Source organism: Mastomys coucha, unplaced genomic scaffold (assembly GCF_008632895.1).
Source record: "Mastomys coucha isolate ucsf_1 unplaced genomic scaffold, UCSF_Mcou_1 pScaffold18, whole genome shotgun sequence".
NCBI lineage: Eukaryota > Metazoa > Chordata > Mammalia > Rodentia > Muridae > Mastomys > Mastomys coucha.
In genome coordinates, this window is record NW_022196900.1 from 113,413,099 (window position 1) to 113,426,291 (window position 13,193).

At 49.9% G+C, this 13,193-nt stretch overlaps 1 protein-coding gene and 1 long non-coding RNA gene across 4 annotated transcripts in view; one reads left to right on the plus strand and one right to left on the minus strand.

Moving 5' to 3' along the window:
* The window catches only part of Ccdc27 (coiled-coil domain containing 27), an 18,314-nt gene extending 10,136 nt beyond the window's left edge, over positions 1-8,178 (minus strand). Inside the window, exons 1-9 of one of the 3 annotated variants that reach the window (XM_031379658.1) lie at positions 8,143-8,178; positions 6,888-7,030; positions 6,204-6,330; positions 5,495-5,596; positions 4,382-4,536; positions 1,962-2,141; positions 1,271-1,363; positions 639-1,032; positions 331-461 (exon numbers count right to left, since the gene is read on the minus strand). In XM_031379658.1, the coding sequence (XP_031235518.1) occupies positions 331-461; positions 639-1,032; positions 1,271-1,363; positions 1,962-2,141; positions 4,382-4,536; positions 5,495-5,596; positions 6,204-6,330; positions 6,888-7,030; positions 8,143-8,161 (1,344 nt within the window). In that variant the 5' untranslated portion in view covers positions 8,162-8,178. Of the gene's footprint in view, positions 1-330; positions 462-638; positions 1,033-1,270; positions 1,364-1,961; positions 2,142-4,381; positions 4,537-5,494; positions 5,597-6,203; positions 6,331-6,887; positions 7,215-7,335; positions 7,409-8,142 lie in introns of those variants that run through there. The other 2 variants (XM_031379659.1, XM_031379657.1) reach the window with 2 other exon arrangements.
* Positions 7,202-11,819, plus strand: LOC116097110. Its single transcript, XR_004121222.1, has 2 exons — positions 7,202-7,800; positions 11,544-11,819. It is a non-coding gene; the product is annotated as an uncharacterized LOC116097110 (long non-coding RNA).
* The last annotated feature ends 1,374 nt before the right edge of the window (positions 11,820-13,193 follow it).

Here is a 13,193-nt window from a genome sequence, read left to right on the forward strand (position 1 = left end):
AAAAAAGTATGAGTAAGCCCCGTAGCTAAGCATCCTTTAAAAGTGGCTAGTTAGCCCTGACACTCAGGGACCAGCAAATGTGTAGGAAGTGACCAAGGTTACCATGGCACAGAACAAAAGGACACATATTCTAGACCAAAGAACAGCAGGGCTGTGGTTGTCCACAAACTCAGGTAGGAATCTTGGCTCTGCTGTCACCAGCTGGTGCCCTGAGCTTGGACTCTATTCCTACACAAGGCCATGCTCCCTGAGCTGCTGGGCCTACTGGGCTCTGCCATCTGTGCTCACTGAGACAGGCTAGTACTGTTGCTGATTGCATGACCACACCACCTTGTCTGTCATGTCTTGTATCTGCCGCTTCCGTTCCCGGAGTTCCTTCTCCAGCAGCTCATTTTCCGTGGTGACCTTTCGCAGCTGAGATTCTTGGAAGTCAGTTTGCCGCTGCAAAGACGTGATAGCTCCTAAGAGTAAAGGCAGGGCCAGAGAGTGAGGACCTGGCTCTGAGTGGCTTGTCTGAATGACTGGTCGCCCTTCCTGGTACAGCTCCTGGTAGAGAGGAAGCTGCATCCCCTGCTTCTCTTGCAGAGTTGGCAGACCCGAGCTTCCATACCCCACCACATCAGCCCCCTGGCCCCTACCTGTGGCCATGGAATATCTGGACCTAGTGAATTCCAGTTCACTCTGGAAGTCCACCAACATCCGCTCATACTCCTCCAGCTGGGCCATCAGCTCCTCCTCAAAGGACTCCGTCATGGAGTATGACCTCTTGGGTTGGTGCTCCTCCTCCTCCCTCAGCTCCCACGATCTCTCTTCCTCATCCACCGATATCTCTTCCTCCTCGGTTCCTTTTGTTTCCTCTTCCTCCTCCTCAGGGCCCACCTCCAGCAGAGTCCCAGTCTTGCTCTGGATGGGCCTAAGTTTGGCAGGTGCGGCCTCCTCGGGTGGCCCCTCAGAGCTCTTTTCCTCTACAGCGCTTCCTGGTTCCATGTGCAGCTCCTTGCTGCTCTCTGCCAGGTTATATTCCTCCTGCATCTGGGGGGGGGGGCAGAGAGAAAAGGGCTGTGGAATGGATGCCCCCAGGTACAGGGGCGAGGTACCAACTCTAGGAAGCAACCCCGTTCCTTTGTCTCCTCCTGTCAGGTGGGAAGGGGCACTGAGCTCATCCACTGCCCTCATCTGCACTTGGGGTGGGGGTGCTGGGGCCGCCTAGCACCCATCCTCCCCTAGCAGGAACAGAGAGTGAAAGCTTGGGCTCCAGCCAGCTCCGCACCTGCATCCAGCGCTGTAGCTCATCCTCTTCTTTGTACATGGTCTTCAGTGTGCCCACCCTCCCGAGCTTCAAAGGTGTCTCAGAGGACCGTTCCTACCAGATGCAGCTGTCAACCTCAGGCTCTCCAAACAAAAGCCCTAGGTGAGTCCTCCCCTCCTCCCTCACCCCTCAGAGGGAGACATGTGTCCAAGTATGCATGGGTGACTACAGAGGAGGGTGAGAAAGTGGTGCTCTCTAGAAGAGCAAGGCAAAGGCCTGTGGAGAACAACTCCAGGGGACAGCAGGGCTCTGGGTCCCACCAGATCAGTTTCAGCACACACTTGGCACCATGATCATGTGTGGCTCGCCTGGCTGCCCTGTCCTCTCATGCCTACATTAGAGCCCTTGCGGGGATAAAGAGGCAGTCCTGTTTGTTCTGCCTCAGGTATCTGCATGGGCAGTTTCTCCCAAGGTCCCCAGGCACTATCCACGACCTCCAGTCTCCTCCCTGATCCCACTTCATGCCTGCCCCCACCTAAGTGCACTCTTCGTCATCAGGTATGAGAGATATCAAGTCTCAGACCCATCAAGGTCCAGGTATGGACCTGCCTCACCCAGCCCTTGGCTGAGACCTGAGAGGACAGAGGCAGCAGAGCCCTCTGCTCTTGGGGACACCTCATTGCTTCTGTAGGCCTCCTGCCGGAAGGCTCACCCCCTTGATGGAAACTGAATGGGGTTCTGTGCCTTTGCTTCTAAGAAGGCTCTTCAGCTGCTTCTTCAAGGCCTCCTTCTCCCTCTGGAGCGTCAGGATCTCCTGATCTTTCTTCTGCATCTGGTTCTCCATCTCTGAGAAACGCTGGAGCTCTTCTCCCATCAGGAGCAGAGAGTGATCCTGAAGGGAAAGGGATCAGCTCAGAACGTCCAAAACCAGACCAAGTTCTCAGACAAGACTGCAGCACAGATTTATCTGTCCTAGAGGGACAGAAGGGAAGGGAGGGAATGAAGGGGGGAGGAAGGGAGGAAAGAAGGAAAAAAAGAAGGAAGGAAGGAAAGAGGGAAGGAAGGAAGGAAAGAAGGAAGGAAGGAAGGAGAGAGGGAGGGAGGGAAGGAAGGAAGGAAGGGAGGGAGGAAGGAAGGAAGGAAAGGAAAGAAGGAAGGAAGGAAGGAAGGAAGGAAGGAAGGAAGGAAGGAAGGAAGGATAGGAGCTGAAGAGATGCTCAGCCAGTAAAGTACTTGAGTTTAATTTCCGGAACCCACATAAAATAGGTGTTGGGGTCAGGGAGATATCTTAGTCATTAGGAACACTGGTGGTTTTCCCAGAGAACCAGGGTTTTATTCCCAGCCCTGACATGATGGCATACAATCATTTGTAACTCCAGTTCCAGGGGATCTGGCATCTTCTCTACAGTTCATAGGCACTGTACACAGAAAGCACACACACGATTGGGCAAAACACTCTTGTGCACGAAAACAATTCATTAAAAAGAATTAAAAGCTGGGTGGTGGTGGCGCACGCCTTTAATCCCAGCACTTGGGAGGCAGAGGCAGGCAGATTTCTGAGTTCAAGACCAGCCTGGTCTACAGAGTGAGCTCCAGGACAACCAGGGCTACACAGAGAAACCCTGTCTCAACAAACCAAACAAACAAACAAAAAAGAATTAAAAACCCCGTCTCATTCTATTAAAGCCAATAATTTAAAGTTAACTCAACACCAGAGAGAGAGAGAGAGAGAGAGAGAGAGAGAGAGAGAGAGAGAGGGAGGGAGGGAGGGAGGGGGAGAGAGAGAGAGAGAGAGAGAGAGAGAGAGAGAGAGAGAGAGAGAGAGAGAAAAGAAAAACCGGGGATGGGGGGGTACAAGGGGAGCACACTTATATCCTAGCACCTGGATGACAGACATGGGTAGATCCTTAGGGCCAGCCTAATCTACTCAGTGAGAGACCCTGTCTTGAAAAACAAGGCAGACAGCACCCTCAGAGCAACACCCATGATCCTTTACACACAGGCGCACCTGCACACATGTGCACGAACGCACAAATCCGTGATACAGATACAGTAAGCAATACATCTGAGAAAATCAGCACAACCTAGAGCCAAGAGAAAGCAGCTGACCAGAGAGAGACACAATGGGACTCAGGGATGCCTGGAATGAGGAGGCTGCCCCTGCAGGAGCCACAGAAGATGACAACAAGGGGAAACACCCATCTTGTAAAGAAATGGAGTCTGTGCTTTATTAAAACTCTTGTCTGTGAGCCGGGCAGTGGTGGCTCATGCCTTTAATGCCAGCACTTGGGAGGCAGAGGCAAGCGAATTTCTGAGTTCGAGGCCAGCCTGGTCTACAGAGTGAGTTCCAGGACAGCCAGGGCTATACAGAGAAACCCTGTCTCTGTCTCGAAAAAACAAAAACAAAAAACAAAAACTTATCTGTGGTAATAGTATGGAATCTCAACTCACTTGAGAGGCTGAGGCAGGAGGATGGTGAATTCAAGGTCTGCCTGTGCTGTAAAGTAAGTTCAAAGCCAGCCTGAGCATATCACCCTCAAAACAAAAGGGTGATAGAAGTTGTTGGGGCTGTAAGCACACAAAAGACTCGGAGTTTGAGCTCCGGAAAGCAAAATGATAGGACAGATGGATCGATGATAACCTAGAGTCCTCCAAAGCCTGCATTAAGTGCTTCTGATTTTTTGTCTGTCTGTCTGTCTGTTTTATAAACAAGGCTAGAGAAACCCAGATGCCAAATTCTAACAACCGAAGTCTCAGACAAGTAAACTATGGCCTCAACTCTCAGGAGAGATCCCACCAGCCTGTGCTGGCTTGTACACAAACCTCTGGGCATTTGCTGGCCACTCAGATTGTTAGACCTCACACTCACAGAGACTTCTGGGCTGAAGGTGTACAGAATGGTTGGTGGCTACACACATTCACAAGTCCTGTGCCAGGTTGAAGTACCACACCCTGGAACAAGGAAGAAGGCACAGTGCATGTCCCTGAGCATGCAGAGTGGGGGCAGGGAGAGGGTGGCTGTCAATCACTGGATTCCTAGCAGCAGACTTAGGGTGTCTGGGAGTTGTTTTAAGCCACAGCTATCTAGACACCCATGGGTGAGCAGGACAAAGGGACAGTCTAGGACCCTACCTTCTCATGGATGACTGAGATATACCAGGGCATTCTTGTCCTCTGGGACTTCTTGAACATCGTGGGGCTGCTGGTGGGACTCAGGACTAAGGGCTCACTTCTCTTCCGTGGGTAGTTGAGCTCGCAAGCACTCTTGCTGAATGGAAAGATCTGCCCTATGGAGGAAGCAGAGGCCAGAGAGAGTTGGATTCTTCCCTGCGGATCTGCTGTGAAAGTTTCCATGGCAGCATCCACCTTCCCCACCCTCCATCAGAAGCCAGCATCTGCCCAGCAAGGATCTGTCTCCCACTGCCAAATTAAAATCTTTTTTTTTTTTTCCTGAGACAGGGTTTCTCTGTATAGCACTGGCTGTCCTGGAACTCACTCTGTAGATCAGGCTGGCCTCGAACTTGGAGATCCCCCTGCCTCTGCCTCCCAAGTGCTGAGATTAAAGGCATGCGCCACCACCGCCCAGCCCCAAATTAAAATCTTAAGATCCTGTCTGTTTCCTCCACCAGAAGCCTATACAGAAAGGACTGAGAGGCTGTGTCTGGGACTACCACATCTACCCTCCGGCAGCTAGCATATACTCAGATCCCACCTCTCCCTAACATATTCTCAGATCAGCCACCCCTACCTAGCACACACTCAGAATCAGGCAGTCAGGACAGGAAACCGTCAATTCCTGCCTTTGTTTACGCCATGACCCAGCCCTCTTGAACCCCAGAGTTCTGCTTTAGACTTTGGGGTTCTTCACCTTCTTAAGTGTGGAGAGAGTTGTTCATTATAGGTAATTGCCTGAAATTACCATGTTTATCTCACCTTCTGGCCAATGAAACCCTATTTCTCTATTCAAGGCGATAGTGCCCTGGGGCCTGGAAACAAGTGGTACAGGGAAGGTAGAGAATGCAGCCTTCACTGCAGCTCAGCCAACGACAAGGAACAGTGCCAGTGTCTTCCCCTAGAGAGAGTCGAGTCCTGCAGGCCTGAATCTGGGTAGCCTGCGTCTCAGAGCATTTGAGGGACAGGCAATCCTAGGAAGAGTTCCATAAGGGCACAGCAGATATACCTGGGAGCAGATTTATTGCCCAGGGCCCCAGAAGATGCAGGCAGAGGCCTCCATGATCCCCTTACCATTCACACTGCTGGCAGATCCCAGCCTGCCTAGAGCATAGTCCTCACTCCACTTCCAAACTCCAGAGCTGGTCCCAGGAAGATCAACCATAGTGGCAGAACCTGGAATGGGAGAGGTGACAAGAAGTCCACCCTGTCCCAGGATCTGTGGGGATGAGTTTGTCATGTGATCTTTAAATAAGTGAGTCCTCTGATGGAGGCATGAGCCTGAGCCGTGGGCTCCATCAAAATGCAGGCTGTCTTCTTACCCATCTGGTCACAGTGTATCCTCTGAGCAGACCAAACCTGGTGCCCAGAGACAGGACGCAGGTACAGACCTTGCAGCCTGGACCCTGTGGCCCCTCTACTTACCCCCAACAATCCCACAGTTCCCTTTGCTGGGAACCTTTGTGCCTGGCTACTACTAAGCTTCACAGTCAAGTCTCCAAGCTGGTGTTGGGACGTGGAGCAAAAGCAGGTCAGGAAGCCAAGAGGTTAGGGTGTGGCCTTGACTCTGATTGGCCTCGTAATAACAAAACAGGTATAATCGTGAATGGTTTAAAACTGTTCTCTTGTGTCTCTCCTTCAGGTTGGTCATCCCCCAGCCTCAGCACAGGCCTCATAAAGTCTGTGCTCCCACGGGAGATCTCAGAACCACAGGCTGAAGAGTTTCAGGAGGCAACAAGTTTCTCCAGTCACTCTTGGTGGTACAGGGCAGGGAAGGTCTTACCCACATGAGACACAGATGTTGTCCTGGTACTGAACTGGGGGCATCCAGGCCGCATGAGGAAGGCTTTTCTCATATCTTCCATTTCAGATACAAAGCCGTTGTGTTTGGTGAGTTGCTTGATCTGGTCCTGGCAGGAGAAGTAAGAGCAAATGTTTGGGTGTGTCTTCGGTATGGCTGCAGGGGACCTGTCTATGCTGTGGCTTGTGGCAATGGACCACTCCTTTCCTGGCTGGCTGGAAAACACACACACGTTAGAGACAACCCTTGGCTGGGTTTTCAGCACCCAAGTCGGAAGGCATGGAGCCTGCCTTCACCGTTCCTGGCTCCCCTGGTGAATGGTGGGCTCAGGTGACTCTTGCCTCTTCTCGCCTTTTCCTCTCTGACCTTTCAGGACAGACTCAGTCTCTTTGCTTGGGTTGACTTCCTCTTTTAGTCTTGACTGGCCAGACCAAGGTCTGCAGAGGTCATGCATCTACCTCCTCGACAGGTCCTTCAGGGAGCTGGGCAAGGACAGCCAGGGCTCTGCCCTACCAGAAGCTGCAGTCCTCAGGCCCCCTGGGCTCTCTATGGCAGCTTGCCACCCAGCCTGTACCAAGCTCTGCTGGCTGACAGCTCCCATGGCCCTTTAGCAAGGAGAAGAGCGGCTGTGGCCAGTAGTTAGATGCACTCCACCCAGCCCTGTACCTGTTTGCAGTAGAAGCATCCGATGGCCGCCTGGGTTGACTTGCTGAGGCTTTGCCGGGTACTTTTTGGTTTCTTCTCTGAGTCCTGAGTGTTCCGGCTGGCTTTGCTCTGAAGCACCATCAGGCCCTTGCTGATCTTGGGGGCTGTGGAGCAGCATTCCTGAGGTAAGTTCTCTTGCTTCATTAAGAAGACAGAACCAAAGTCCCTGAATGACCTGTGCGCAGCTCCCCTTATGGAAGGGAAGACAGCCTTAGCTTGACCGCTTTTCAGAGCGGTCCAAGCAAGAAAAGGCAGGCTTCCAAGGCTCCCAGGAGCAGTGTGTGGCATCACAGATGTCTCCATAGAAACAGGGCAGGGTCACATTCTTGGGGACAGGGTCTGGAAGCAGACCCAAACACTATTCCCACTAAATCTCAGAATGTCGCAAGAGTAAGAGAAGCAGTCTGACCCCAGAGCCGGGAGTCCCCCTCTCTCGTTTGTCAGGGGTGGGGTGCGCATGACTCCCTCAACCTGGATCTGACTTCCGGAGTCTAATGTCAGAAGGTTCATTGTCAGCATGTTTAAAACACAGTACAATGTGGGAAAAGATTTCCAGACAACCATCATTCCATTTGTAAGTGAAGAATAAAGCTTAAGGTGTGACCACATAGAGACCCTTTTGTAACTATGAGGGTGGGTTCTATAGCTAAAAGGCCTAGAATCTAGTGTGACCCTTGACCCATAGCGTAGAAGACCATAAAATGTATATGGTGTCTCCCCTAAAGATGGGTTTAACTGGAAGCTTCAGATAAAGGTCTAGGGAGGGAAGAGTCTAGAATAATCATTCTGGGGGACTTGAGTGACATCTACCTCTATAGACAAAGGTTTGGGAGGTCTGCCTCTAAAGATATCAGAAAGGTCACCGGGTCACCAGGTCAGTAACAAAATCCACTCTCAGCTTCCCAAGTGGAATGCAGGTGTTTGATTTTATCTCCTCCACTGAGGAGACACTCTGCGTGATTAATATTCCTGGTTCTCCCAGTACATCTCTGCAACCCCACAAGTAGGGAACTGCTGAATGGGACATCCTCAGATCTCAATCTGCCACTTCTGGCTGAGCAACAAAAACCTCGGGAGCCAGTGTGGTCCATCCGCCCTGAGATTCCTCTTTGGTCACACACAGCCTTCTCAGCCGCAGTCTGCTCCTTCGTCTCACTCTCTGGATCTCTGTAGAAGCAGAGGTCAGGTGTGACCCCCCCCCCCCATGGGTGCTCACGGTATATAGTGCCACACATGCAGAGAATACTTCCCAGGCCAGCATCCACCACAGCAGAACAACTGAGTGAGCTCCCTTGTTGCCTGGGATGGCAATGTCTCATAGCATAGAGGACAGAGCAATGGTGGGCAGGTTGACATAAGAGGCCTCTGTGGGGATCAGTCCTGAGATCCGTCCACATTAGAAGCCATGGCTCCCTGACAGCTGCTTGGATCTGGTTAGCAAAGGACTCAGGCATGAATTGGCCAGCTATGGGAGAGGCCCAGTGGCCACAGTAAAGTTCAGCACAGCTTACTGGCCAGTGTTCCTGGAGTTCCTGGGCAGTGCTGAAAAACTCTGTCTGACCTTCTAACTTCTTGGATCTATAATTGCATGTCTTCTGTTAGATGGAGAAGTTTTTAGCCATCATTTCTTCAAATGACATTTTCCAACCATGGGTTTCTGGAGGTCTCCTTAAGTCCAACAGGCTTGCTCAAGACAGGATAAGATTTTTCCTGCCATTCATTTCCCCAGTATTCAAAGCAATGCCTAAGATGTATGTGATAGTACATATCTGTTATCCCAGCACCCAGGAAGCAGAGGCCCCAGGTTTGAGGCTGTCCTGGACTACATAAGTGACCCTGTCAAAAACCAAAACCAAAACCAAAACAACAACAACAAAGTAATATCCAGAATTGCAGATCGCAAGGTGACCTTGAGGATGAGACCCTCTTGCTGAGAGGAATGAGAAAAAGGGGAAGCCCAGGTCCCGGCTGATTACTTCCTGGTTGTCTGTCTATCTGAGGTTGGGTCTAGTGGTGCACACTCCTTAATCACTCAAGATGCTGAGGCAGGAGAGTCTTGAGTTCTGAGACAAGACTTTCATAAAGAAGGATCTGTCTCAAGATACTTTGTATAACACCAGGACAGCAGGTGCTCTCTCTGCTGTTTGGGGAGATGGACTTCTTGCCAGCTGAAGGAAATTCATGGTTTTGTCTCCTCTATCCTAGTTGGCTCTAATTGTCAATTTTCAGTAGCCTGGAGCCATTTGAAAGGAAAACCTTAACTAAGATTGGCCTGTGAGGGTTGTTGTCTTGATGCAGGAGGCCCTAGTCTTCTAGGGGCAGCATCACCATAGAAAGCTATAAGCATGAGCCTGTGAGTCAGCAAGCAGAGATCCTCCAGGGTTGCTTGAGTTCATTTTCTAACTTGACAACTCAGAGACAGATATGACCTGCAAACAAAACTAACCCTGTCCTTCCCAGGCTGCTTCTGATTGTGTTTTACCACAGCAACCCTGTCCTTCCCAGGTTGCTTCTGGTTGTGTTTTACCACAGCAACCCTGTCCTTCCCAGGTTGTTTCTGGTTGTGTTTTTACCACAGCAACCCTGTCCTTCCCAGGTCGCTTCTGGTTGCAGTTTACCACAGCAACAGGAATAAAATTAAAATACCTCCCAAGGCAATTTTAAGGACCCCCCCAAGTGCTTTACAAATGTTAAAGTCAAATATAAAATTACAGAATAGATTTTTTGTTTGATTTTTGGGGTAAATTTTAATAAAAATGGAGCTCCTTGTAATTTACAGTGGCCAAGATACAGAACCAACAAAGGCTTCTGACAATGAGGGTATGGAGAATGAAATGTGATAGACATTCATGTGGGTTTTTTTTTTCAGCCATAAACAATAATTAGTGTTTTTAGGAAAATGGATAAAAGTGGAGAAAATTGTATTTAGTGAATGAAACCAGTCTCAGAAAGACAAACACCATCTTCCCTCATTTCCATAGACATGAAAAATCATGCATGTCTTTATGACATTAAAGTAGATGTGAAACTGTCCAGCGGGGGGGGGGGGGGGGGAGAGGACAGCAAAGGGAACTGAGGGATGGTGTAAGGGGGAGAGAGAGCAGAGCCGGGAGCGGAATGAGGTAAGGGGAAGAGAGAGCAGAGCCAGGAGCCCAAGGGTGTGTGCCCTACATTCTATGTGACTTGTGAGCAATTATTTCAAAGAAAGGGAAAATGAAATGGGGAATGTTATCCATCTCTGGAAACAGGGAAGTCTCACCCTGCTGGCTTCTCTCTGAGTGGTTGTTCTGTAGTCTTCCAACACAGCTTCTAAGGATTTCTGAGGACAGCTCTATTCTGCCGTAGCAGTCTTAGGAACAAACCCTGCCCATTTGGAAGACACATATTGGGGACTGGAGAGATGGATCAGTCATAGAGAGCATGTCTTGCTACTCCTGCAGAGGTCCCAAATCCTCTTCTGCCCTCCATTGGAATATGTGTGCATGAATGCACGTGAACACACACACACATACACACACATACACTCACATACATACACACACATACAGGCACATGCATACACTCATACCACACCATACACACACACACTCATATACAAACACACACACATACAGGCACATGCACACACACACCACACACCATACACACTCACATACATGCACACACATACAGGCACATGCATACACACACACCATACCACATATACACACTCACATATATACACATACAGGTACATGCACACATACACACACACCTCATACCACACACACACATACACACTCACATATACACACACACATACATACACACACATACATACTCACACATACAGTCACATGCACACACACACACACACCACACACACACACACACATACTCACATACATACACACACATACAGGCACATGCACACACACATAAATAAAATAAATTCTTATTGGTTTTTTTTTTTTGACAGCTGGTCTCATTATGTAGCTCTGGTTGTTCTGGAACTACTATGTAGACGAGGCTGGCCTCCAACTCTACACTTCTAATCCCAGCACTTCTACATCCCAAGTGCTGGGATTAAAGGCATGTGCCAAGAGAAATGGTTCAGAGGTTAATAGCGCTGACTGCTCTTCCAAAGGTCCTGAGTTCAAATCCCAGTAACCACATGGTGGCTTACAACCATCCGTAAAGAGATCTGATGCCCTCTTCTAGAGTGTCTGAAGACAGCTACAGTGTACTTACATATAATAAATAAATGGCGCACACCTTTAATCCCAGCACTTGGGAGGCAGAGGCAGGCGGATTTCTGAGTTTGAGGCCAGACTGGTCTACAAAGTGAGTTCCAGGACAGCCAGGGCTACACAGAGAAACCCTGTCTCGAAACCCCCCCCCCCAAAAAAAGGCATGTACCACCATGCCTAGCTTTAAAATAAATATTTTTAGAGTCACATATCAGGGCTGAAGAGATGATGCAGAGTGGCTAAGAGCAGAGGACTGGAGTTTTGGTTCCTGGCACCCAGGCGGTACGTGGCATGTCTGGAGGCCATGCTGTGGGTCTGGAGGAGGCCATACAGACCTTACCACAACTCCATATATATGATATTCAAAGCTATCCTTTGACCTCTACAGGCACCAAATACGCATATATGCTGAATATACATTCATGAAGTCAAAGCAGCTACACAGCATAAAGTACAAACTCACAAATTGTCTGACCTCCGGTGTTTACTCTGGTCTTTTAAATCTGGCCTAACTGCAAACTTGCGGTCACAACAACACTCAGACTTCCAGCTGGGTTGCAGAAATATGAAGCCATGGCTGATACAGAAGCTTCAATCCATTGCTGTTATAGAAGGCCTTATCTTGGGACAGACATCTAAGCTTAATAAATGAATCCGAACTGCAGCCTTGTTATTTCAAGGGACAATTAGTGGGCTATGTGTGGAACCGGCTAAATGCAGCCAGGTGGCACTGGAAGCTTCATTTAATGGAGCGAGAGTCCCTGGTGGCTGGCCCTGCTTGTTGTCTTGGGTCTTTACTTGCCAATTCCTCCCCAGGCACTCCGAGGTAAGAACAGCTACTGTTTGTGAGCGTTACTGGCACACCAGCTCCCAGACCCAAGCACCACGTGAGTTCAGCACCGTACCTTGTGCAGTTCCTCACCATAGAGCAGCAGCCTGGGTGTTTCAGGAATCTCAGTAATAATGATTGGTCAGAATGTCAGATCCCCAAACAGTCTATTTTTGTTGTCTTTGCTGCAAAGCTAGTTTTCCAAAGGTATAAATTGGTAGAAAGAGCTGTCTATGGATCCAGGCAATCCCCTGGGAGGGGACACATCACCAGCAGAGAGATTATAGGTCCAGAGAAGGGACTCCAAGGTGGAGATAGTAGGTACCTGGGGACAGGTGCACCTGAACAGGCCAGAACTTGCCTCTGAGGGACAGGCGTCCCACCCTCTAGCGAAGAGGAAGAGCCATGCACAACATCCTTGGCCCTGGCTAAGGACCCATTCCTCAAATATGGTTCTCCCCATCCCACCCTAACTTTCTCCATTTCTGGATTTGAGTCTTGTGTGTTGGGATAGGCTGGGGATAGCTGGAGGCCCATAGCTCTTGTCAAGTCTTCAAGGAGGGGCTTCTTATCAGCAGAGCTCTCCTGGCCCCTGGGGTAGGACCCACCCCAAGGGCCCCATCATTCCCTACTCACAGGAGTGGAAGAAAAGCTTCAAAACTGGCCTGGACCCCCAGACTTCTCCCCCTCCTCCTTATTAGGCACAGCTTCCTAAGGCTTTAATAATGAGGAAGAGATCGAAAGGGTCAGAAAGGCCAAACTGAGCATGAAGAGAGAAGCTCCTGCTTCATCCCCACCCATCAGGAAATCCCTACCACTCCATCTGGTGGCCACCTGGTCCAGGCTCAGAGAACTAACCCAGCCTCGAAATGAATCTTTTCTAGCTAGCGTGGTCAACCAGAATACTTCAGCTGTCATTGCCCAAAGCAACCAGGGCACTAGCATCTCCTAGATCCACATCCAGACTGCAAAGTCAGGACAGACTGGAAGTGAAAATGCCCCTCCTCCTCTCCTGAGGAGAAAGCCCCTGTGGCTAAAATTCCTTCCTAAAGGGAGACATGAACAACATCTACCCTTCTCTAAGGTCCCAACCACAAACCAAGGTGCAAGTCCAGCAAAGCTCACTCAGGGAACCAACGATTCACTGGACTTTCTTACAGAGCAATGGCTCTGGGGCAGTGGGCAGGGACACAGGAGACTTTAAAGCAG